Source organism: Pelodiscus sinensis, chromosome 1, assembly GCF_049634645.1.
Source record: "Pelodiscus sinensis isolate JC-2024 chromosome 1, ASM4963464v1, whole genome shotgun sequence".
In the NCBI taxonomy this organism is placed as follows: Eukaryota; Metazoa; Chordata; order Testudines; family Trionychidae; genus Pelodiscus; species Pelodiscus sinensis.
The window spans coordinates 119,810,115-119,836,695 of NC_134711.1; the positions used below are offsets into that span (position 1 = coordinate 119,810,115).

At 43.0% G+C, this 26,581-nt stretch overlaps 2 protein-coding genes across 8 annotated transcripts in view; one reads left to right on the forward strand and one right to left on the reverse strand.

Moving 5' to 3' along the window:
* FGFR1OP2 (FGFR1 oncogene partner 2) overlaps positions 1-10,793 on the forward strand; it is a 30,519-nt gene extending 19,726 nt beyond the window's left edge. For 5 of the 7 annotated variants that reach the window (XM_025187037.2, XM_006127682.4, XM_006127683.4 and 2 more), the window contains exon 6: positions 623-2,619. In XM_025187037.2, the coding sequence (XP_025042822.1) occupies positions 623-760 (138 nt within the window). In that variant the 3' untranslated portion in view covers positions 761-2,619. Of the gene's footprint in view, positions 1-622; positions 2,620-10,359 lie in introns of those variants that run through there. The other 2 variants (XM_014575769.3, XM_014575771.3) reach the window with 1 other exon arrangement.
* Positions 8,690-26,581, reverse strand: part of TM7SF3 (transmembrane 7 superfamily member 3) — a 32,561-nt gene continuing 14,669 nt past the window's right edge. Inside the window, exons 3-12 of the mRNA XM_006127681.4 lie at positions 23,834-23,984; positions 23,218-23,338; positions 22,013-22,184; positions 19,996-20,173; positions 16,938-17,024; positions 16,337-16,417; positions 15,421-15,573; positions 13,329-13,426; positions 12,548-12,710; positions 8,690-11,200 (exon numbers count right to left, since the gene is read on the reverse strand). Coding sequence (XP_006127743.1) covers positions 10,938-11,200; positions 12,548-12,710; positions 13,329-13,426; positions 15,421-15,573; positions 16,337-16,417; positions 16,938-17,024; positions 19,996-20,173; positions 22,013-22,184; positions 23,218-23,338; positions 23,834-23,984 — 1,467 coding nt within the window. The 3' untranslated portion in view covers positions 8,690-10,937. The remainder of the gene's footprint in view (positions 11,201-12,547; positions 12,711-13,328; positions 13,427-15,420; positions 15,574-16,336; positions 16,418-16,937; positions 17,025-19,995; positions 20,174-22,012; positions 22,185-23,217; positions 23,339-23,833; positions 23,985-26,581) is intronic.

Here is a 26,581-nt window from a genome sequence, read left to right on the forward strand (position 1 = left end):
GTTACCAACTTTTGCGTGTGACTTTTTTTTCTTTTCTTTTTTTGGTCTTATGTAAAGTTCCACCTCCTAGAGAAATTCCTGAAGAGTTTAAAGTTTCATTTTTAAACTACTAAGGTTTTAGTCCTCATAGTTGTAGACAAAAGCTTAAAGATGTGATAGGAGTGTATCCTGAAGCTTCAGAATGCAAATAACCTTCAAACCCATCTGCATGTGTATCTTAAACTTCTTTTTAAATGTTGGCATATTTCTGAATGTTTAGGGCAGGCAGAGCTGCTTTCTGATTATGGCCTGGCAAAATGCTTTGCTGCAGAGGAATGTTTTCTATGAGTTTTCCCATTAACGTGAGGGGGAAGAAAAAGTCTTTTTAAACCTAAGTTTAAACTTAAGCTATCTTCTTCCTTTGAACACTTTTCTTTATGCTGAAAATCTGTTCAGCACAACAAAAAAATAGAACTCCTAAATACTCCCCCTCTCTCTAATCACAGGTTAATGTAAGACTGCTTTCTTCCTCTCCCATCCCAAACACTTTTCTTCCAAGACAGATCTAATTTTCTTTCTTCGTCCTGATTTCCACCTGGAATGGTCTTTAAGTATCTTTCTCTCTCTTTTGGCATGTTTATAGCAAGAAAACAAAGGCTTGAGGGAAATTCTTCAGATCACCAGAGAATCATTCCTGAATCTCAAGAAAGATGATATATCTGAGAGTACATCTCTGTCAGCACTAGTAACAAGCAGTGATCTGAGCCTGAGGAAGAGCTGAAGATTCTGTGAAGTCAACCAACTCTTGCACATTTAACAGTTCAAAATATCAGGGTTCGCTTGTCAAGCATTGGTTAATGAATAGGGCACCAGAAAGCCCATGTATTTTAAATTGGACTTCAGTTTAATGCTTTAGACAGTGTACAATATAGTTAATTGCCATAGACCTAACTCTTGTAGTAAACTGCTTCTCAATGCAGTTGTGGAATAGGACATGAATTTGTTGTTAATCTGGTCAAAACAAATTATAAGCTAAACAGTCACATACAGAGAATCTATATAAACTACTGATCATGAAAAGGACACGTGTAAACAACATGGTTGAAGTCAGTGTAAACAGACCTCATGAAGAATCCTGTTCAAAATATATTCACGTACATTTGGTAGAGCAATTAGGAAATAGCTAATTTTAAGATGACAAATCTTGTTATTCCTAATACTGTTGTCAGCAGTAAAGGTACTTTCTCTAGGCAGTCATAGTATCTTCTGCTCATGTGTGTGTGCAATACTAAATACTTCTATTAAAGTTCATCACAGATACTGACAATTTAAAAACAGATTCAGTAACATTAAAAGTTATAGGAGTTGCTGCAGGTGTGAAGTGAAAAGCTGAGGAGATAATTTTAACCCTTACCTTTTGTCTTGTAAATTCGACAAATTGCTTCCCTGAATAGGAATGGGAAAACCCTCAGTTGATGTGTTGCTCCTTTTGCATATCTTTTGTCTGGCATGTGGGAAAAAAAATTCAAATATGTATAGTAAAAGCTTTCAGCAAAACATTACACTCACGAGCACTAGCCAAATCTGAATACTTTTGCAGCTCAAACTTTTCACATAGGATTCAAAGAACCTTTGTTGTTAGACTGCTACTCAAGCGTCATTTGATAATTCATAAATGTAAACCATATTCATAGCTTTTCAATTTAAAAAAAAAACCCTCATTAGAGCCCTTGCAAGCTAAAACCAAGGGTGGTATAAATGTCTAAGACTGAATTATCAGCCTATGGAAAAACTTGGTTTATAAAGTTGATTGAACCATTGGTACAGTAATGCTATTCCCACTAATTTACAACAACACTTCCCCTCCTTGGAAGCTTTTACAGTTAAGATTTTTCATATGTGATAATCTGTATGAGCTTGCTTGATGAATATTGTAAATATGCAGGTTAATCGTTTGTAATGACAGAACTGCTCACAAGTGGTAAAAGGCACTGTAATGAGGAGGGCAAAACTCTACCAAGTTCTCAAAACTCAAATTTTGCTTTACAATTAAGGTCATAAAATTACTGAAAAGATTATTAGTTCTGTTTTGAGTGATTACAAGATCAGCATCTTATCATGTTTTGTTTAGGAACTTAAGAAAACCTGCATGTCCTAGAACACCTCTTTGCTGTGTCAGCATTAGAAAGATTTCATTTCCATAAGAGCTATAAGAAAATAGCAATTTCCCTTTTGCCGTTACTGACTAGTGTCCAAAGACAACTTAAAATTTATCTTGAATGCATCTTTTTAAAAATATAATTTCCTGTCTTGTATAATAGAAAGCAGTTAGTCTGTGGCAATTCCTTAAGGTTGCTCTATTACAAAACAATGCTTGATTAGTGCTTATCTTTGTAAATACTAAATGTGATTTTAATTTATCTATTCCTAGTCTTCACCTACCTGTACGGATGTTTCTCCCCATCTATCCCCAAACAAAGTCAATTTTAGGGTTTTAAAGACATTTCACATTGTGTGGAGTGACTACTTTCCATAACATACCCGCTATTTTTGTAAAGCAGATGCCTGATGTCAGTTGATGGCTGGGAATGTGTACTGTACAGTACATTTATTTTATGAATAAAGATGATTGAAAATGTAGATGGTTTTATGATTCAAGTAACAATAGCAAAATATACCATTCAAGAAGTATAGTGTGCTTAGTATTTTATGTATAGAAAAGATGCTTAATTAGTGGTGGTATGTCTTTCACTGAACTTCCTTCAAATTTTAAGGGGCATATTTTTTATGGAGTGACAAGGAATTACAATTTTTAAGTCAAATGCACTTAGTCTCTGTAGAATCTCATCAGTTTGGACAAGTAATTGCCTCGTCACTTTCATAAGCCGTCATACATCTTTTAAAACAAATATTACAGCAGTTTGCTAATACAGAACACTTTACAAAAGGGTTTTTTTTAATCTATTTTTTCCCTTCAGAGTTTAAAAAAATATACATCGGCATTCAGGCTGCTGCTTTTATGAAGATTAACTCTCACACATAATAAAGTTGGGTAATTACTCTTAAACTGAGTACACTTCAAGAATTAAATGTAAACTATCTTTATACCAAATGGGATATAGTCCAAGTTGCTGGGTTAAAGATAGGTGATGTGTCCAGTAGTTTGTTAGTGTGTTGCAAGATTTTAAAAAAAATAAAAAAATAAAAAAAAAAAGCCTGGCATATAAAGTGTCAAGTCAAACCTGCAATTAAACTTAGCTTATTATTGAAATTTATAGCTGCAATGTTCTTAGTACACGTTTATGTAGCTTTTAGTACGCAGGAAAGTTGGATCCCAAGCTGTTTTGTTCTGAAAGATAGAGAACTCATTCATCAACTACTATTTAAATGCAGGACATTTTTACAAACTCATGGGCTGTGTCTACACTGCACCCCTTTTCCGGAAAAGGGATGCAGATTAGACCAGTCGGAATTTCAAATCCGCGGGTGATTTAAATATCCCCCGCGGCATTTGCATTTACATGGCTGCCGCTTTTTTCTGGCTTGGGGATAAGCCGGAGAAAAGCGCCAGTCTAAATGCGATTCTCTGGAAAATAAGCCCTTTTCCGGAGGATTTCTTATTCCTACTTGAAAGTAGGGCTTATTTTCCGGAGAATCGCGTCTAGACTGGTGCTTTTCTCTGGCTTATCCCCAAGCCGGAAAACAGTGGCAGCCATGTAAATGCAAATGCCGCGGGGGATATTTAAATCTCCTGCGGATTTGCAATTCCGACTGGTCTAATCTGCATCCCTTTTCCGGAAAAGGGGTGCAGTGTAGACACCAAAGATAGGATGTGGGAATAGTTAACTGAAATGAGAGGAGAAAACAAGTTAGTTAAAATACTAATGAATTAATTGGAATTTGACCAGGATGTGAGAGTGAATATCTTGGTTTTTTTCAAAATTAAAAAACAAACAAACCATGAGATGTTTGTTTACAGCTATTAATCTAAAAGATAACTAATTCCTATAGGGAGCAGTAATGTTGGAAAGAAACAGCTGCAGCTGTAAGAGGACCTGGTGAAGTGAATCACAGAAATAACAATAGCGTTCAACTAGTGAGTATTTTGCTCTCCTTGCCCTATTAAGATGTATAGTACTGCATTCAGATTGGGGTACAGTATTTTAAATTGACAGGCAACTCAAGAACTGGGAAAGTTGAATCAATATAAAAGGCTGGGTGGAAATGAGTGTTTCTAGATAGGTCATGGACAGTTTAAAGACTAGGTCCCAGTAGGAAGTAGTAGGCTTCATTTGCCCTCCTGTAGCTGAAGGTTGAATGTGAAGAGATACTGCAGAAACCAAGAGTAGAATGGCCTTTAAGGTGCGTAAGCACCATTACAGTACTGCATCTATTCAAGGCTAGAGAAGAATTCAGTTATTTATCCTTTGTAACAAGTAGTGTGGCTTCTTTGCATCTTCTTTTGTCAGTGGTCAGTCCTTTTTATCAATGATAGTTATGTTGGTGCTGGGGCTGAATGGATTAACTCACTACTGTCAACAGCAAGACTTACTGCAACGCTTAGCTACTAATTGAGGCTTTCTAACTATGTGACTACTGCAGCTATGAATGACACTAACCCAGGTCATGAGGTCACATAATTAAAGGTCACTACCTAAATCCCTTTCTTTGTCAATGGTCAAGTCTGTCCAGCACTTAGACACGTGGTCTCCAACCTTTCTAAGCATGAGATCACTTTTTTAAATTTAAGTGCAATCCATGAGCTACCTAAAACCCAAATACCCTTGCCCCATCTCCACGCCCCTGCTCACTCTCCCCCATTCTCCTTCCCTTTCATCAGGCAGGGGCAGAAGGTTGGGATGTAGGCTCTGGACTTGGGCTAATGGATTTGGCATGTGAGATGGGCTCTGAGCTGAGCCTGGTACAGGATGGGGTTCAGGGTGAAGGCTCTATAAGGAAGTTTGGGTTCAGGGCTGGGGCAGGGTGTGCAGGAGGGGATCTAGGGCTGGGGCAGGAGTTCACAGCTGGCTCCAGCTGGACACTGCTTATTTCAGGTAGCCCCTGGGTGGTGGTGCAGTGGGGCTAAGGCAGGCTCACCCCTGCTCTGGCATTGCACCACTCTCAAAAGCAATGAGCAAACTCCATCTCAAGTCCTGTTGTGTCCACCCTCTGTTCTGTAAGCACATCAGTGCCCCCTGCTCTGCACAGCAAGCAGGAGGCCTGGGGAGCAGGCACAAAGGGGAAGAGATGCACTTGAGTGGGGGGGAGGGCAGCTGAAGTGCTGGCACTTGATAGCCTCTTGGCCAAACCAGCCAGGATCACCTGTCACAGGCTCCAAGATCTACCAGTAGATCCCAATCTACTGGTTGGTGATTATGGTGTTAAACTAATCCCCCACACACTGGGGCTCTACATCCTATACTGGGCAAGGGGAGTTAGTCAGGCTGGGTTCCCAGACCTGAGATCACAGGCCAGCAGCTTTTCCGCCTCTTCTCCCTCTCCCCAATTCCTGCCTGCCACAAGTCAGCTGTACAGGAGGTGAAGGTAGGGCATGCCCAGGGATGGGGTGAGTGGAGGCAGGGGCTGAGTACCCATCAGCACATTAGAAAGGCAGCAGCTGGCTGAGCTTGTCTACGAATGTACCAGTTGACAGGCAGGGCCTCAATTTGACAAGATTAGCATTGTTCAAGCTTTGACTGATGGCCACAGGCTCTCAGTATTACAGCTGTGGAACATAATCAGAAGACTAAAATCTGGCAGGTAACTTGAGCTCACCTTTTTATGTTATTAGTGCAATGGCCTCTAACCCTTTATAAGCACACAATCACTTTTTGAATTAAGTGCCAGCTCAGATCCTCTTCAAACCCAGACTCCCTTGCCCTGTCCCTCCCCGCACCTTCTCTGAGGCCCTACCTTTATCACTGCATCCCCCATCCTCACTTCACCTTCACAGGTTGGAGTAGGGAGGCTCTGGGCTGAGGGGGTTGGGAGTGCAGGAGAGGCTCTGGGCTGACTCTGGAGTACAGGAAGGGATTCAGGGTGAAGAGTTGGAGTGTAAGAAGGGGGTTCAGGGCTAGGGCTTAGGGTGCAGGCTGTGACTGGATACTGCCGCTGTGCCCAAGCAGTGGCATGGTGGGGCTAAGACAAGTTCACCACCATCCCAGCCCTGTACCACTCCCAAAAGCAGCCAGTATGGCCCTTGTAGCATGCAACTGCTCCTGTCTGCAGGCACTGTCTCCACACCTCCCATTGGCCAGAATTCCCTGTTCCCAACCAATGAGAGCTGTGGAGGTGGTGCTTGGTGGTAAGGTCAGCATGTGCAGATCCCCTGCCCTTCCAGGTCTAGGAGCTACAGATATTCACCAGCTGTTTCCAGCAGCAGCACAGGGTTAGAATGGGGAGGGAAGAGGGAGGGTCTGCTTTGGCTGTACTGCACTGCCAGACTGTTAGCAGCTAATCTCCCAATTTATCTGCAGGAGTCTCCAGGAGTTCAACCTTAATTCCAGCAGACTCCTGGCATATATTATGAACACACACAGAAAAGATGAGAGAATTGTTTTCTGCACCACTATAAAGGTAATACAGGACTATGTAGCACTTTATAACACTACATAGTCCTGTATTTTGTTTCAGCTACACCAGACTAACACGGCTACATTTCTATAAAGGTAATGTGCAGCTTCAGTAGAAAACAAAGAACACACTTTGAAAGGAGTAAAAGTAGTAACAGCAGCACTAGCATGTGTTGTGGTACACATGAAAAAGTGTGTGTTCGACAGATTTGCATTGCTCTTTGAAGTATGCTGAGCACAAAGAAATAGGAGCAGCTTGCCAGCCAGCTCACACCATCCCAAACCTGGTCATGTCCCCCTTTCTGTGGAGATGGGTTACAGGGGTGGGGAATGGGAGACAGCCTGATATAAGCAGCCCTCTGGTATCTTCCTCCCCTCTCTGCACAGTAAGCAGTGGGCAACACCAAGGCAGAGGGGGCAGCTCAAGTGCTGGCACTTGATAACCTCCCCCAACAAACCAGCCAGGATCACCTGTAAGAGACTCTTAAGATCTACTGGCAGAGCCCGCTCCATTAGTTGGTGTCCCCGGTTTTAGTGGGACAAGATAACCATGCCCCTTACTGAGTTGGTTTTAAAACTCAGGGCTACATCTACATTGCAGGCTTCTTGCCCAAGAACTATTTTGCGGAAAAGTTCTTGCGCAAAAGGTCTTATGCAAGAGCAGTTCCACACTGCCATTTGCTTTTGTGCAAGAGCATCCATGGCAGTGTGGACACTCTTGCACAAGAAACCCATGTTGCCCGTCCATACTGCCCTCTTGCACAAGAGGGCTCATTCCTCATGGGGAGAGGAATAACTCTTGCGCAAGAAGCCCTCTGTTCTGACGCTTTACTGTAAATTTACTTGCACAAAAATGCGCGTGCAGTGTAGACACCCTGCAAGTTTTTGCACAAGAACAACTGTTCTTGTGCAAAAAGCCTGCAGTGTAGGCATAGCCTAGCTGTTTAAGAACTTTAGGGTTCTGTTGAACTAAATGTGGAGTTGGTCAGTACAGTAGCCTGAAGTCTGAAATTTCATCTCATGCTGTAGCCACATTGTATTTGCTATATTGTAGATTTTTATATTGACAATGCCTAAATGCACTAGAGGTAGGAATGTGAAACTGAAGGCACTGACAGCTGCAAGGGAGGTGAGGAGGGAGAAGAGTGGAGATAGATTTTTTTTTTAAAAACAGTGCATGAAATAATTCTGAAACCTGTCATTTACCCATTTAACAAATAGGCTAGTTTACGTCTGAAATTTTGTTTCAGGTTGAATGTACACGCTTGCTATTGCATTCTGCTCATGCTTTCAGCATTAGCTCAGCAGCTCTAAAAGCAGAAAAGATTCTTCTGTAAACAGATTCTAGAACAATTCCTGTCACAGGCTCCTGAATACAACCATCCCCATCAGTCACTAAAATTCCTGCTGGCTGACACAGCTTTTAGAGTGCTTTTACAAACTGATATGCATTACAGTGACCATCTCACATTAATTGACAAACAGCACACTCCCCGGAAAATTTGACCCTTGCTGTTTGGCTTATATGATCAATTTTCTCTCACCCAAAATTAGTCTGTTTGATTAAGGGAGGCACAACACCGGCATGCCACAGAAAGAGTCAGACACAGAAGCAACCTTTGTTTGAGGGAGGAAATAGTTCTAAAGTCCCTGATGCGAAAAGTTCTGTCATAGCCAAGTGAATGTGGAGTTTGTAATTTACTACATAAGTGTTACTGCTTCAGTGTTTCATTACGTTGACAGTGTCAGGACACATGGGAAAGCCTTAGAAAAAGTCTGGTTTGAAAATCAAGAGACATAGCTGTTGCCTGCTGAGATCAGTTTCATTCCCATTCCTGCCAGTGTTTTCCTGAATTACCTTAGGCAAAATGCTCTGGCTCAGCTTCCTCAATGTATAAAATATGGTTTGCAGTTTCCTTTCTCCTTTGAACACAGACACACCCAGATCTCAGATGGCAACTCAAGATGTTACTATACAAAAAGATAAAATGAAACCTTCATACTCATCTTATGAAAGTCTTCACAAGAGACCTACATAACAGACAGAAGGTGTTTCCACACATTGGTTGAAAGTGGTTTTGACTATGCATGTACCAAAAATGATGAAACCCTCTACAAAAGCAGACTTCAGTTCCATATACTCTTTTAAAAAAAACTTTATTATAAAAGATAGAAAATGAGTTAAATTTGTTCCTCTTTCACAACGTTAATCATGGCAATTATAAAAACAAAATAAACATGTGTAAGTAGTTTCATATCTAAGTTAAGTGTTTGCTACTTTGACCAGCAGATGTGGCAAAGTTACTCAGTATCATCAGTGCTATAAAAGGTAGTCAGAGAGCATCAATCCAGTAGCTGATGAGAAACAGGTTTCCCTTGAAACACATGAAAGCTGGCATGTTCACCACCCTATCTTCAATTGGTGTATGTCAATATAGTTCTATTGATTTCATTTGAGCTATGCTGTAATCTGGCACTTGCTTTCTAGCTCCCAAATGAATGATTGATTTAAGATGAAACAGCCTTTGAAGAGACTGTAAACTATACCACATCCTTCCTAATTTTCACTCCATAATGAACATTTTTAAATTAGCTTAATATTAAAATGATCTGAAGTACCAAGATTTCAAAGCAATGCTTCTTGAAGAGGTCATGTTCCACTCTTGCCACCAGACATTTTGCAGCTTTCAAAAGCAATTTTTAAAAACTTGATTCTTTTTTCTACTTTGTAATTCAAGGTGATGTCCCATGTTTATAGAATTTCAGGTTTTAGCCATCAAGTTGCACTGCTAAGTTTAGTATTTTACTATGTTAGTTGCTGTTCTTATACAAAGTCGAAGAGCATTACAACAAAGCAAGAGAGGTCAATACTATTTGCTGCCTAGGAGTCAGAGGAATACAAGTGGGGGTGATGAGGGAGGAGGAAGGTAAAACTGCCTGCATAAACTAGATCCAGGCTTGGAAGGTATGGCCTTTATAACTGTCACTGTAGAATGTGACAGACCATCACATTCAGATGCAAGGGGAAGATTGTGTTTAGAGGCCAGCGAGGAGGAGCTGGAGGAAAGTTTGACTTGGTGGTATTATTGAGTGATCCATTCTAAGCCACTCTTGTTCACTTCTCCAGCAGTGATTAAAAGAAGAAAGACACTAGGTGGTCTTATAACTCCTTTCACACCGTGTGCTAACTGGAGTGTAGAAGAAGTGTAGGTATTGTCAACCCCAAAGGCTTCAGATATGTACTTTACCTGCAGAATGGGTTTTCTATGTTCAACTCAAAAGGGGAGTGGGGAAGAAAGCACTGATTAAGAGGCAGAGTTAGTGTTCTGAGCAAGCTCAAAAAATCTGCATTTAAATAGAGAAGTGCTAAATTTGAGGTTATCCTTCTATGAAGAGCCAATATCAATCATCAGGAATGAAAGCTATTTACAAAGTACCATAGCTGAAACAAAAAGAGGTCATTAGGGCAATTAAAGCAAGGGAGGGGACTATCAGCAAGCCATCATCTGTCAAACTTACAACTCCAGCTTTGCCTCACTGCTTCTTGGAGGACTGGGGCCATTCTCCAAGCGGAGACCACACAAACAGCTTGGTACCAAAATTACCTCATCCCACCTCACAGATAGCTTAAAATGGAGGGTGAAAAAGAGCCTTCTTATTCTACCTCTGAGGCAGAGTCCAGTTTCTGAACCCCCACAAAAAAATATAAATATTAATCCAGTGCAATTAAAACACAAGGTACTTAGTACAGTTTGTCACGGTTCAGTAATATACCCATTAGAAACTGTTCCTGTGTTCATATTTGCAGGTTTTGTACCAGTATTGAAGATTTAACAGTTGTGAAGACACTGCAGTGAAGATACTTCAATATCTTGTGTGTCTTTAGTATTTCTTCCCTTGTACAATTACTATAGGATGCTCATGTCTGGTGCGAATCAAGGTGGTCTCTTCAAAGTCCATTACAAGATTCAAGGAAAGTGTGTGAACATTGCACATATTTAAAATCACAAGTTACCATCTCAGACTTGTTTTTAGGCCTTCACATAACCAAGCATTTGCAACAAACCCAACAAGACTCACAAGGAGAAACACCTTAGTTATTGCACTCAAATATACTCCACCCTTAGTGCAAGGTCTCTGCAGGAACAAGAAGTTTGCATGGTACAGCAGGATAAGTGGGCCATTGAGAAAGCGTAAGACAACATTTAGTGTATTGGCTTAATAAAGGGTTGTCTTCCATAACCAATGCACACCTTACTTTTGTTAAGCAGGGTTAGGTAACTAGGACACCAAGTCAGCACTGCTAGATAGACCCTGGACATCGCCATCTCAGTTTAGATGCTTAGAGCCCTTTTCAGTAGCTTTTAACATGCACCATTTGGTCAGTTAGAGAAGTAATGGAGTTCTTTCCCCAGCTGGCTGCTCTTTTCGGAAGAACTCCTTGATCTGCGATAGTTTGTTATGGATCCTTTCTCTTAGAGGAGGGATGTGGTGGCTAGGATCCAGGATGTTAGTAATCCTACGCTCCCTTTCTCGCTTCCAGATACGATAAGGGTGCGGTGGGAAGGGTATCTCACGTCTCTCTCGGCGAAGCTGCACTGTTATTCCACAGACTGCCAGCATCCCCCATACTGCCAAGATGATTAAATCTACAAGGAAATAGGAAGCCATTCATTGAACTAGAATCAGAATGAAGGGATATATTTTTTTTCTCTCTCTCCCCCTCTCTCCCCCTCCCTCTCCCCCCAAGCAACATTGCTGGAAATATCAGGCTCAGATTAAGATGCTGATTTGCATACTAACATGCTTGGAGCAAGCTGTCAGAGGAATGAAAAAATACAAGTCTTGGTGTGTACTACAAACACAGTGGCTGTGTCTAGATTGCATCCCTTTTCCGTAAAAGGGATGCAAATTAGACACATCGCAATTGCAAATGAAGCGGGGATTTAAATCCCCCCTGCTTCATTTGCATAAACATGGCTGCCGCTTTTTCCCGGCTCGGAGCTTTGCCGGAAAAAAGCGCCAGTCTAGACGCGGATCTTTCGGAAAATAAAGCTTTTTCTGAAAGACCCCTTATTTTAAGAGGAATAAGGGATCTTTCAGAAAAGGCTTTATTTTCCGAAAGATACGCATCTAGACTGGCGCTTTTTTCCGGCAAAGCTCTGAGCCGAAAAAAAAGTGGCAGCCATTGTTTATGCAAATGAAGCTGGGGATATTTAAATCCCCGCTTCATTTGCAATTGCGATGTGTCTAATTTGCATCCCTTTTACGGAAAAGGGATGCAGTCTAGACGCAGCCAGTATGTTTGTAGAGAGGAAGAGTAATCTTCTAGTTAAAACAGGGGATTGAGTCAAACTTAAAAGTCCAACTTTGCCTCGCTACTTCTTGTAGGACTCTGGGCAACTCACTTACACTCTGTTTCTACATCTATAAATGGGAGGGGAGGGAGGAGGAAAACAACGTGTCTCCGGCGTGCTGGGATGATTACAGTTTTTAAGAAGTGTGTTGAGGGCCTCTGAAGATTAGCATTTGCGGAGAGGGTTTCCCAGAACAGTTCTTAATCATTACACGGATACCGTAACATTAGCAGAATCCAGGATTCACATTTGGTAAAAACTAACTTCTCTTGCAATCAGATTGGAAGTTGGTATCTTACAGAAACCCAGAGCCTTTAATTGCATCTATAAACCATGTTCTTCGGCCTATCCTTGCCAAGTAACCTGGAGCTGCTCTAAAGTTGCAAAACCCACCTCCTCACCCAGCAATTTAAGTTCACAGAAAAGCCTCAAAAAATCCCACAAGAGCAAAGGAGAGAGAGAGAACAGTGTCCTCTGACAGCATGGCAAAGCATAGGCCTGCCCACAAGGCAAAGGCCATGGAAGTACCAGAATGGAAGGCTACTGCTCCAGAAGTAGCTTCTCAGTAAGAGTTTTAGAATCATTTTGATCCAAAAGGATACTTAGTGGCTTGGGAAGAGACAGAACCCAGATACTCACCATTTGTTTGGAAGGGCACATTAGTGTAAGCTTGCCTGAAGTCGTCATTCAGAATCCTCCTGAGTACGTCCAATGTGATGTAAGCAAGGCTTGTGTACAGGTAACAAGCAATAGCCAAGACCACCGAGTAAGAGCCAACTATGCCACAGGCCAATATGTTCAGCTAACAAAGACAGAAAGGTCAGATTTTTCAGTGGCCACCAAAGAAGCATCCATACAGACAGCATAGGGAGAGGTCTTATTTACCTTGTCTTCCCTCCTGCATTTCTCATCTTTGCTTGTCTCAAACGCTTGTGGCAGCTTGTACACACACCCGCATTTGTTATTAAGTTGACTGGATCAGCTATAAAGCCATGGCATCTTGAGCTTTAAAAAACCACCCAGGATCCGAGGTGTGCAGTCTAATGGCAGGCCTATGCTAGCCATCATGTCACTGCTACTGTCTGAGCTCATTGAATCAAAGCTAATTTTGAGGTGATGCTGCGGTGCTGCACTGCAGTGACACCTCTGACTGCAACGAGGGTAGCATATTCTTAGTCTCCTCAAGATAGTTTTGTGTGTGCCTATAATGTATGTAGCACAACAGGGTCCCAACACAAACACAATGTGCCATAAATAATGTGTTTAACACAAGTGAGGGGGCAGGTGCTAAAGGTTTCAGGGAACTCTTTGGAGAGCTGCACAAGGCTCTTTGATTCCACCCTAAGCAAACCTCTTCGTCTACCCACTCTGTTGTTTTCAACTGTTGTAGAGAGTGAAGCCAGGTAGGGCAAATACTTACAATTCTTGGACAGCCAACAAAGACTACTGGCACCATCAATGCTATGCAAGAAAAGGTCACCCAAAACACAGCATCATCATGGAAAACCTTGTAGTCTCCTGTGAAGAGACACTACGTTGTGATTCAGCCACTAGTGAGACTTCATGTGTAAATGGAGTTGATTTTGCAAAGTAAAGAATAACAATTGATACTACTTTAAGACTAGAGCAGGGAGGGGCAATAATTTTTGTCCAGGGGCCACTTCAAAAATTTTTGAAGTAGCCCTGGGCCATGCCAAAAGGGGCAGCGCTACCCTACCCCCAGACAATCATTGGTCTGGGTGTGGGTGAGCTCCCTTGCCCCCCATTCCCACTAGGCACCCATGACCTGGAAGAGGCATGTCAAGCTCCCCCACCCTAAGGCCAATCAGGGCCTGGGGGCAGGGGAGCGTGCAAAGCCTCCTCCCACCCTGCGAGGAGCACGTGGCACTCAAGTGCCGCGAGCTACTCGCAGGGCTGGGGCAGGGTGAAGGAAGCTTCACACAGCTCCCCTGCCCCCAGCCCCTAATTGGCCTGGGAAGCATATGAAACTTTCTCTGCTTTGCCCCCACTTGGTGGGCTGGATCCGGCCCGCAGAGGCCATTTTGCCCACCCCTGGACTAGAGTATCATCTCAATATATAGGGACTTCTGGGAATAAATGCATAGAGAGTATTGTGGGGAGAGATTGTATAGTTACATATGGGCAGCAGAACAGATCAACCACTGAATTTCTTGCTTTCTATTTCTGTTCATTGTGTTATACAAAATCACCACTTTCATCACTTGCAGTCTATTGCAATAGCCAGTGGCTACACTGCTGGATTTAACAAACAACTGTACCATAGGAGTACACAGTAAAACTAACGGAGAAGTGAAAATGTTGATAAAAAAATTGCCCCCCTCCCCCTCCCCCCCCCCCAAAAAAAAGAAAGTCATGTTAAAACCTGAGATGTCAAAAGAGCTTTAGAAAAAATTGAAAAGATTCCAACTGCCTTACTGACTGGATGAGCTTATAATCCAAAGGCCACAAGCTCTGTGTGGGCAGATCCCCGCACCAGTGAAGAACACCACTGACTTCAATAGGGGTGCACATACCGAGATTATTGCAGGATCAGTGTCTAAGTCATGCACTAGTGAACTCTTTCCTACACTTCACGGTCCAAACTGAAAACCTACAGCTTGGAACTGTCCCTTCTCCCCATGTCGTTTTTGGCTTGAGGGTTTATGTTTGCTGGACAAAGAGGAAAAACAAGGGACCGGTTCTGAGTTCAGTACTGCCATGGCACTGCAAGATGAATGCCATCTCTGGAGATATAAAAATCAGAGAGAAGGAAGTAGCTTGGGTTGACACTACTTTTCCAGAAGTACTTCAGTTCAGTAGCCTAGCTGTAAATCAGGCTTTGAAGTAGTGTTGTAATTAAGGGGTACTAGAGGAACAGCAGCTGCATCTATTTGTGAAGTCACACCAGACACTGAAGAGCACATCGGTACAATTAGGAGTAAAACTCCTCCCTCCAAGGCAGCACTGTGCACAAGGCTTTTTGTTTGTATGTTCATCTCCAACATGCCACCAAGCAAGGAGCAGCTCTCAGAACATCTTCAAGCAAAGTCTCTTCCCCAAGTTACAGGATTGCAGGTTCTCTATGGGTGTAACCTACTGGGGGACGGGAGAAGCAAGTATGTATATACAAGCATGGGGAATAATGTTGGTATTATGTTAGATTTCTGAAAAAGCAAGTACACTAGGGATGGTCCCAATACAGAGTTTTTTGTGGCCTGCCACATATCAGGGGATTTGGCTTTTTAAAAGCTCATTTTATAAACTACATTTTGTCTGTATGCTACAGCACTTGTCACTTTAAACGTGCAGCAGAAAAGTGCAACATAATGCTCCCAGCCTTCCACAGATCAGCCAACAAGTGGCATCCTCCCCAGAGGCCCAGTCTCTAACGCTGTAGCGGTAACAAAACATCAGAAGCTACTACCCCCCCTAATCCCAGCAGTTTGGTGACAACGTAGCAGTACAGTCTCTGAAGACCTAGTCAGACTAGCGGAAAATGCTAAAAGACATACCTAATGGAGTGAAGAAGATCACTGATGAGAAGAAGAATCCCAGCACAAGTCCAACAATCAACATACAGAAAAGGACAAAGCCAAATCTCCACCAAGAAGCAACCAAGAGAAGCCCTCCAACAAGTCCAGCTACTGCTGTCAAAATCAGACAAACTGAAAAAAAAAAAGAATGGGAAGGGGTTTGGTGGGGGAGGGAGAAAGGGTAAGAAAAGCATCTCCACAATGCCAAATTCCTTTAAAACCCAGTTTTGGCAAGGTTCTAAAAGATCACAGTGATTGAGGTGATATGCAATGCTCCTTTGATCATATACAGTCAATTCTACTTTTATCTGGGCAAACCCAATGGATAATGAAACCATTAACACTGCATTTCAGCCAGTACACTAGGCTATAAACTAGTCTTTAGTTGAAATGCTTCCCAGCACTGATCAGAATACCAGAATCAGGATGAGACTCGGGACTTGGTAGTGTCATTGCATTAAGAATCCTAGGCTAGTGCTTCAACCAGAAGGCCACCCTTTCTTATTGCAATGGCAGTGGAGGAAGAGGCACAATGCAAATGGACTGCTTTCCAAAGTAATAGCCTTCCTCTAGTATCCCAATCCAAACAATTTAATGTCTGCCATCCTACAGTTCACCCCAACTCAAATGTAACTGCTGGCTCATCATCTGGTACTTTAGATACTTTAGCAGTTAGGCTTTTAGATACTATTTGGACAATTTCTACTGCCAGGCTAGTGATTGTTAAAAATGGCAGAGTCACATGTTAATCATTACAGAAACTTGTTGGCCCTAACGAAGGGCCATGATACCCATCCCAACTGATTTCAATGGAACATTGCCATTGACTCCAACCATGCACTCTCTCATGCTCCCCTCCTCTCCCCCCCCCCCAAAAAAATTTGTCTTTACTTACCATCATAGCTAACAGAGGTTATTCTAGTAAATAATATAAAGGAAAAGAATCCTGTGACAATGAAGCCCATGTAGAACAAATCTAAAATAAAAAAAGGCAAAAATGTAGTGTGGTATGCAAGTTCTGACAATTTTCAATTCTAAGCCTGCTTTTGTGTACAGTTAAAGACCTCTCTTCTCCAGGTACTGAGATGTTTGTTATAAAAGTAGTTTGCCCAAAGTAAAAAAACAAAACACAGACCCACACAAACATCCGACACTGGTAAATGAAGTTAGCTCACTTCTTCAAAACTCAGAGCCAGCCTACAGTAAGACTGCCCTTCCCCCTCCAGCTAATATTAGTTTCCTGTTCTGTGACATCTATAGCCAGTTTCTCATCAACTGCAGATACAAAATTTTCAGCCCATTATAAAATTAAATGATTTACAACAGTGAGTATCCTCCTGTAACATTTACAGCAAACCTCATTAAATAGGAGATAAATACATGTGGGCTCAAAAGTGAGGGGTATGCAGATTATGGTTTGTTCAATTTACAGCCAGGAAGCTCTATTAAATTCAAAACAAAGACAGGAACACCTCTGCCCCTACATTCCACAGTACCTGTTTTCCAGAACCTGTGCCCAAAGAAGCAAATAAAGAGACCAAGAACAGCAAAAATGGTGAAGAATATTTTGGTGGAGAGTCTTCCTATAAAGAAAGAAAAAAAATAAAGTTGGGCATGCTTATGCAGACACAGTTGTAGAGAAGGTAACAAGTCATGGCCACAAGTACTGCTTGAGCTAAAGGAGCATCTTCTTTAATAGAAAAGGGTTTGGAACTATTGAGAAATTCCAATTATATCTCCAATTCCAGCATCAGTGCAGGAATGAGGCTCTTAACAGCAGAGCCTGAAGCAAAAGTTTAAGATGGCCAATCAAGTCACATGTCATTTAAACATATGATGTAAGTAAAATTACAGTGGTACGAGTTATCAATTATATTTCAGTTACAACATTCTACCAACCCTTAACCACAGCTTTGAGATGGCAAGTCACAACCCTCACTGACAAAGAGCCATAGTGCTATGACATAGGAAACAGCACTATTCAACAATTTAAAAGTCTGACGGACTAGCTACACTTAGTGCTGCTGTTGCACCATTGCAGCGCTTAGTGAAGACGCTCCTTGCACTGATAAGAGAATTTCCCCAGAAACAGTAGCTATCTTGATAGGAGAAGCTTTACTGTCAATAGAACCCTGAGCAGATACAAAATTTGTATTTGCATCTGCAGAAATGAGCTGGGGATATCCACATCCACAGATGTGGATACCCACATATATAAACTGGATATCTGCAAATTTGCAGGGTTCTAGATACAACATTGGTATCTGCAAAAATGATATGTGGATACCTGAGGACATAAAGCAGATATCTGCAGATTTGCAGGGCTTTACCTATCAACCCCGTACTCAGAAGCTCAGTCAATATAACTCCATTGCTCACAAGTGTGGATTTTCTACATCCCCGAGCAATGTAGTTATACCAATATAATTTCATAGTGTAGGCCAGAGCAAAGTCCCAAGAGTCATTTATTTGATACCTCATTCTCCATTAAACCAACTTGCAGAAGAGACCCTGCTCCCTCTAACTATCCTCATGAATTTGAGTTTCCTCAAATGTTCCGTTACAAGACAAATGACTTGTTCTTACTGATGTTATAACAACTGGAAAAGGGAAACTAGAGTTTGATTCTCTGGACATGTTAAGAAGATTATCCCATCTAAAGCTCTTTCCCACAGACTGCAGAATGCTTTTGTCAAATAGTTTAAATACCATTGCTTAAGTCAAAATATACAGTTTTAGAAGAGTATTTCTCTGCTGCAACTCATTTTCATGGGCCAAATTCTCCACTATTATGTCCCTCAAACAGTCATTTACCCCCACCAGCCATATACAGTAAAACTCCATTAGTCCGGCATCCAATGCTCCGGAACTCCTGATGGTCCGGCACCATCAGGAACCCGGAAGTGCTGGGGCAGCCGGACAGGCTTCCCCCATTCAGCTGCTGCTGAAACTGACCAGCAGCTGAATAGGGGAAGCCGGGAGCAGAGCAGCTGGGGTGCTGCCGGGTTGGTCTGGGGACACCTGGGGCAGAGCAGCTGGAGTGCTGCCGGGTTGGTCCCGCAGCACCAAAGGACAGCGCTGCAGGACCACCCCAGCAGGACCCCAGCTGCTCTGCCCCAGAGGTCCCCAATTCAGCCGCTGCTGAAACAGATCAGCAGCTGATTCCAGGAAGCCCGGGGCAGATCAGCTCTGCCCCGGGCTTCCTGGAATCAGCCGCTGATCTGTTTCAGCAGCGGCTGAATTGGGGACCTCTGGGGCAGAGCAGCTGGGGTGCTGCCGGGTTGGTCCCGCAGCATCAAGGGGCGGCGCTACGGGACCAACCGGGCAGCACCCCAGCTGCTTTGCCCCAGGCGTCGGGATTCAGCCGCTGCTGAAACTGACCAGCAGCGTCAGTTTCACCAGCAGGCTGAATCCAGACGCCTGGGGCAGAGCAGCTGGGGTGCTGCCGGGTTGGTCCCGCAGCACCGTCCTTTGGCGCTACGGGACCAACCGGGCAGTACCCCCGCTGCTCTGTCCCAGGCGTCCCCAAGAGCAGCTGGAGTGCTGCTGGATTGGTCCTGCAGCTCCGTCCTTTGGCGCTACGGGACCAACCCTGCAGCACCCCAGCTGCTCTATTGCAGGCATCCCCGATTCAGCTGCTGCTGAAACTGACCAGCAGTGGCTGAATCAGGGATGCCTGGGGCAGAGCCAGACTATCGTAAGGGGGGGGCTATGAGGGGTCTGAGGTGGCATCCCTTCCCACCCCACTCCAGACCCCTCATAGCCCCCCCTTCTGATAGTCCAGCATATCTGATAATCCGGCACCCCCTGGGTCCTAAAGGTGCCGGATTATCGGAAGTTTACTGTATAAGGCTAGCATGACATGCTATAAGCATCAGAATGACAGCTTTCCTTCCATCCCTCACAGCTGTCTCCCATTCCTCCCATTCACTTTGTAAGCAATTTCATGAGCTGCCAGGAAGCAGTGAATAGGGAGCTATGCTTTTCGGCTGCCAGCACTCACTTGTGCAGTTAAGGTCAGAACGACAGTTATGTAAAAAAAATGTCACCTGCTTACTCAAGAGGTTTACTCCCTGCATTCAGTCATATTTCAACAGCTTGCTGATAAATACACTTCACACTCTTTATTTCCTTTCGCACTGACATTTTAACCTTGATATTAGAAGGAGCTGGATCCTATTGGCATCCACATGCCATATTCATTAACCAATACGTTTATTTGCCACATTCTTCTTACCGGTAGGACACGAAATTAAAAACACAGCTTAGGTAGCCAATTAAAGTGTAGCTGCTCTACCTGCACTTATGAATTTGGCAAGTAAGATATGGTGTCACTGAAAGAAGCTAACCCTACCACAGAATCACTTTTCATGCTTTCAAATGCTATGAAATTGGCAGCTTCTTGCTTTGCGTTTAATTTTCTCCAAAGCTGCTGACAAATGCAGAAACCCAAGCCCAGATCTGAGCATGTTACGTAGATCAACTCACCATGAAAGCAAGAGTGTGTATTTAAAAAACAAAAAACAAAAAAACCCACCGGTATTCTGGACTTACCAAGAGAGGAACAATTCTCCACCAGGTCAGTGAGGCTACAGGCATATGTATGAACAGGCACATATGCAGCAGAGGTATTCCAAAGTGGATCCCACACAATGACATTATAGATCACCCCTTGTCCAGGGAGTGAAGAGAAGTGTACATTGGTCTTTTCCTCAGTTGTTAAGGAAACCAGCTGAAAAAACAAAATTTGTCACCATTGATGAATACACTCATCTTACAAAAGGGATCTGCCCTTTTCCTCCATTGCATCATGCCTAGGGCATATGCCATTCAAGCAGAAAGTCTTGGCAAGCCTAGCTAATCAAGTTGCAAGATTAATCAGGTCAGGTATTTACTCTGGAACAATATTTAAATATCTAGAGGCAGAGTTAACTAAATGGGATAAGAACATAAGAACGGCCATATTGGGTCAGGCCAATAATCCATCAAGCCCAGTATCCTGTCTGATGACAGTGGCCAATACCAGATGCCCCAGAGGGAGGGAACACAACAGGTAATCCGCACATGATCTCTCTCGTCATCCGTATCCCGACAAACAAAGGCTACGGACACCATTCCTACCCATCCTTGCTAATAGCCATTGATGGATCTAACCTCCATGAATCTAGCTAGCTCTTTTTTGAACCCTGTTAAAGTCCTAGCCTTCACCGCATCCTCTGGCAAGGAGTTCCAGAGGTTGACTGTGCACTGAGTCAAGACAAATTTCCTTTTGTTTGTTTTAAATCTGCTGCCTATTAATTTCAATTAGTGATCCCTAGTTCTTATATTGTGGGAATAAGTAAATAACTTTTCCTTATTCACTTGTTCCATGCCAGTCATGATTTTATAGACCTCTATCATATCTCCCCTTAGTCTCCTCTTTTCTTAGCTGAAGAGTCCAAGTCTTTTTAATCTCTCCTCCTATGAGATCCATTCTAAGCCCCTAATTATTTTTGTTGCCCTTTTCTGAACCTTTCCCAATGCCAATATAGCTTTTTTGAGATGAGGAGACCACATCTGTACACAGTATTCAAGATGTGGGCGTACCATAGTTTTATATAGAGGCAAGAAGATATCTTCTGTCTTATTCTCTATCCCTTTTTTAATGATTCCTAACATTCTATTTGTTTTTTGACTGCTGCTGCACACTGAATGGATGTTTTCAGAGAATTATCCACAATGACTCCAGGATCTCCTTCTTGAGTAGTTGTAGCTAAATTAGTCCTCCATCATATTGTATGTATAGTTGGGAATATTTTTTCCAGTGTGCATTACTTTACATTTATCAACATTAAAATTCATTTGACATTTTGTTGCCCAATCACTTAGTTTGGTGAGATCTTTTTGAAGCTCTTCACTGTCTGCTATGGTCTTAATCTTGAGCAGTTTGGTATCATTTTCAAATTTTGAGTCCCCCACTGGCCCTGTGCTCCCAGCAGTGCTTAGCTTTTGAACTGTAGAAAGACTCCTGCTCTTGCTACATTTCAAAGGCGGAAGCACAGCCAGTTCCCTGCTGCGTTCCTACCCCTTCTCACCATAAAGACGGTGCTGGGGGGAACCAGTGTTTAAGCCAGCTTCCCCCAGCACTGGATCCTGGTCCCTGGCTTGCTGCCTCTCTCCGATAGAGACAGCAGGGAGTGGAGTAGGGGCAAAATGACTAGCTGAATCTCTAGTTGACTATCCAATAAGCAAAATGCTTTTCGGATAGTCAACTAGTCACTTACATCCCTAGATCATAACTCTGAGGGCAAAACATATGCATAGCAATGTCTAACAGCAAGTAGTTTTACAAGATACCCATTTCACATGTCACACCCACAAGTAAACGTCAATACCAGTGGTGTCGGGACAACGAACAGAACCCAGAAGGAACTTACCTACCTATTATTCTATGATTCTATGATTCTATAGCTTCCTGGGGAGTCAATACTGCAGCTATTTGTTTCACCTCCTTCCCCTCCACACTTTTTTCTGAGAAACTAGAATTAATGTCAAACAAACTGTTTTTAATCCAAATGTTTGCCAAGCTTACTCGAATGCCATTGGCTCTGATGCTCTGCACCTCAGACATCTTTCGCAGGTGGCTCAGGAGTACAGTTTCTGAGAGATCATTCTCTGGTAAGAAATACTGATAGATGTCATAGCGTAGTCGCCATCTAGAGTTCTGGCCCGTATCTGAATCACACGAGGGAGGGTTGGCACCTCTGGAATTAGACAAACAAAAGTTTATAGTAGCCGCATCCCCAGGCCAAGAATCCTGGTCTTAGGTATGTATCAAGAATTGTCAGAAGCAGAACTTGAGATTTGAACACCAGTATTTCAACATCCAGATTCAAGGCTAGGCTTCAGAATTTAGCACTTTTAAGTAAGTTCAGGCTGAGAGTTAGGATTTGAATCCGTCTCCGAACTATAATGTAGGTTGTAAAATCTTCTGGGAAAGAGATTATGTTTTACTGTGCATTTCCACAGCACATAGAACAGACCTTGCCCTCATAGCGAATGCTTCACATAACCCTTGCAAGGAAATATAATTTAAATGACCATTTGGAACATCTGTCACAACAGCCAGGCAGACATTAGGAGAGAATTCACATTTTTTCCCCCCCAGGAGTAGGTTAAAATGAAGAAACAGAGCTAAAATAGAATCCATCCAACACCACAGAGCTTTAGAAAAGCCCTTCCTCAGAAAGAGTTTCTGATTTGACTAAGGCACAAATTCCATCTGGCCTTATATTCTTCCCCACCCTCGGCTCACAGCCATCTATCAGGATGCATTACACTATGCAGAAGATTATAACATGCAGTCCTAAGCAGTAAGATTAGGTAAGCCTGTCAGACAAGGGTCCTGCTATCATGGTAATAGAATGAAGAAAAAAAACAAAACCAAACAGTAGTATAAAATGGTTTCTAGAACAGACGTTTTCCATGAAGAATCATTGTCCCAATAACTGTCTACTGCTCACTAGGGTAAACATATCAGAAATTTTGACTAGTAGTATAGTCTCTCTTACAAGCTATGTGTATTCTCTTCACCCCATTTCTTCTCCCCCTCACAAAGTTAACTTATTTTAAGAATACACATCGTCAGTCACTCACCATCTACTTCTTTTGCTAGAAGCAGCATTCTCTTGCCAAGAGAGAGAAGCAACCTTTCCAGCAAAATAATATAGTTTATGAAGTATTTCCAGCACCTCACGAATGCAATACAAGGAAAGCTATTTGTTAAGTTACACACACCTGGCATATCCCAAGTTTGCAGGAGCAAATTTGATGCGTGTGTCAATTAAGTTATACTCTAAATAAATATTGGGATCAACTTCCAAGTTAAATTCCAGATTGCAGCCTCCAGGGATAGGATCTAAAAACACAAAGTAAGACCATTTGATATAGCAAATCTTTCTCCTTCATGCAGAATTCTCAGCAGCACAATGGAAAGAAGCTACTGTTAATAAATGCAACAAAAACTAAGGCCCCATTTGATATGAACCAACAGACAATCTAAAGATCTTGAAATCCAAGGTCCTGATCCTGCAGGTATACACATGCAAGTCAAAGGGACTTCAGTGAAACTCTGACTATATTTAAACATGATGATAAGTGTTGGCACAGGATTCGGGCTTTAGATTAGCAAAGCCTGTACAGCCAGCTCCAAAACAGCAATTGTTTTAATATAATGAGTTCTCAATATAATGAGTTGCTTAAATGCTGAGCCCAAATTTGGCATCCATTCCCAGTAAGTGTCAGGGCTTCTGGTGTGTTTAATGCAAGCTATGCATAGCACTGGGCAACAAATATGGCCTTCTAGAGAAAGGATCTTAACTCCATACCAAAATGGGGGGGGGGGAAGAGTTACCTCTCTCAGTATAAGCAAAAGAAACAGCTGTGCCTAACACTTGGCTGGCATCCAGAGACTGCAGGTACCATGTGCACACATTCTGCTGAGGCCGAAGGATGGAAACTAACCCTTCATCTACTCCAGTTCCTGAGCTGTTTGCAAAGAGATTCTGAAAACAAACAGATAAAATCAAACATCTTCAGCACAGCAGTAGATTTTTGCACAGTGACACACACACATGAAGCTCATTCCTGAAAGCACACGTTATCTGGGGCACGTATCCCATTGCCAGATATCATTGCATACTGCAGACAAGTCAGCCAGCCACAGGCTTTTTAATTTTATTGTCATTTAAGAGGCAATGCCATTTTGTTTGTGCTCAAAAAAGGACAGTGAAGTGATTAGTTTGAAGTAACTCTCTCTGTCTTTTAAGTCCCTATGTTGCATTTCTTATTTACATTTATCATTCTGTTGCCTTTAAGAGGTTGCTTTCTTTAGGACTACACAAAAAGCAATGCCTTATGCAGCATGCACTACAGGTTGAACAACTCTAGTCCAGCACTCTGGTCCAGCAACATCCCATGGTCCAGTATGGTTTTAGTTAGCTGGATGTGCATTTATCCTGAGTGCAGCCAAGTTTCCCAGGGTCTCAAAGCGTGTTTACAGCCACCAGTCCTGGTTCCCAGTGTTCTGGGCAGTTATTTAGCTCTAATTTAACCTTAAATGTCTTCTAAGAGCCCAGTAAGCAGTGGAAGCGTTGGTAATGCTGCTGGACAATATTGACCTCCTGTGGTTCAGCAAATTCTCCGGTCTGGTCAAATACTGAGGGTGTCAGACTAGAGAGGTTCAACCTTATTGAATATTCAAGAAAAAAGGAGGGGGGGGCTTAAAGAATTACAAGAACAAACTTGCACAGCCATCATCACTATCAATCACAATTTGCCTAATTTTGTCCCAGGTACCCTAGGAGTGAGTCTTTCTGAAATACCCGTGAAAGTTTTGCTTAGGAGAATGGAGTTAGTCACATGAAAGTACCTTCAGTTAATCTCTGTACATTTTGTGCCGCTAACCAGTTATATTCTCACTGCAGCAGAGTATCTGCCCTTTAGATTACACTGTCCAATGTTACTGTTGCTGAACTGAAGCTAGAGTTCAGCAGCAAAAATGCTTATGCTTCATTAGAAAGAGGAAAAAAAGTAATGTTTGTCAAAGAAATATGGAGGATGGATGTGAGCTTTTAAGAGCTCCCCGCCCCCCCATCCCACATCCTAACAAAAATTAATCCGGAAGAGGCAACTTGGGGAACAAAACCACATAGAACATTTTACGAAGAGCCCTATAATATCCACATTGATAAACCTGAATTGCAATAGTCAAATGTTTGTTTTCCACTGGAAAGCACTAAGTGGGGAATAAGGTCAGTCATAGGCCACATAGGAGATGTTGCAGCATGTTTCAAAGGTCATTTGACAGAACCACAATAAAAGCTTCAGAGCAGTTTGCACCAATTGCTCCTTCATTCAGAATCCCAATATAGAGAAAACAGAGCTTTTTTGAGAGAGAATCTTAGAACACTAGAACTGGATGGGACCTCGATAGATCATAGAGTCCAGTCCCCTGCCCTCAGGGCAGAACCAAGCACTGTCTAGATCATCCCTGAGACGTGTCTGTCTAACCTGCTCTTAAATATCTCCAGTGACAGAAATTCCATAACCTCCCTAGGCAATTTATTCCAGTGTTTGACCACCCTGACAGTTAGGTTACCGTATTTTCCGGCGTATAAGGCGACTGGGCGTATAAGACGACCCCCTAATTTTCTAGTTAAAAGATAGGTTTTCGTCTTCTACTCGCTGTATAAGACTACCCCCCCCTTAAGAGGCCAACCGGCAGCGCCCCAGCGCCCCTCCGCCTCCCCGGCTTTGCTCCCGGTGTCCCTGGTCTGCTGGAGACGGTCCCCAGCAGACCAGGGGCACTGGGAGCAAAGCCGAAGCGGCGCCTGGGCTGCCCCGCAAAGCCGCGGAGGGGCTCGGGTAGCGGGGCATCCCAGGCGCGCCTGGGCTGCCCTGCTGCCGGAGCCCCTCCGCGGCTTTGCTCCGCGGCTTCCTGGTCTGCAGACCAGGGAGATGCGGAGCAGCTTTTCTCGCCCCAGAGTACACGGGCGGCGGGACCGCGAGGTCCCGCAGTCTGTGTCCTCCGGGGCGAGAAAAGCCCCGGCGTATAAGATGACCCCCGATTTTTGGGGGATGTTTTTTAGCATAAAAAGTCGTCTTATACGCCGGAAAATACGGTAGTTTTTCCAATCTAACCCTCTCTTGCTGCAGTTTAAGTCCATTGCTTCTTGTCCTATCATCAGAGGCCAAGGAGAACAATTTTCCCCCCTCCTCCCTGTGACACCCTTTTAGACACCTAAAACTACAAGAGTATTGAGTAGACATGAGAAAGTCTTAAGCTACGTCTACACTGGAAAAGTTTGGCGATGAAAGTGCTGTCAACATTCAAGTAGCCAGAAGTGAAAACTGCAGTCAAACCAGCTTTTCTGCCTCCCATTATCAACATTTCATGGCTACATTGCTAGCACCCATTCGACAGATAAAGCAATGCAATGTGAGAGGGCATCCCACAGTGCAATGCTGTGGGAAGACAGAGCTGATCCCTGCGCTTCTTCGGATTTCCTTGTAGCTCTGTAGAGCTCTCTGTGCTGAGGAATGTCAAAGCAGCACAGCAGTCTCTTTCAACTCTCCCCCTGCACTGCTGCTGTGTTCCTAC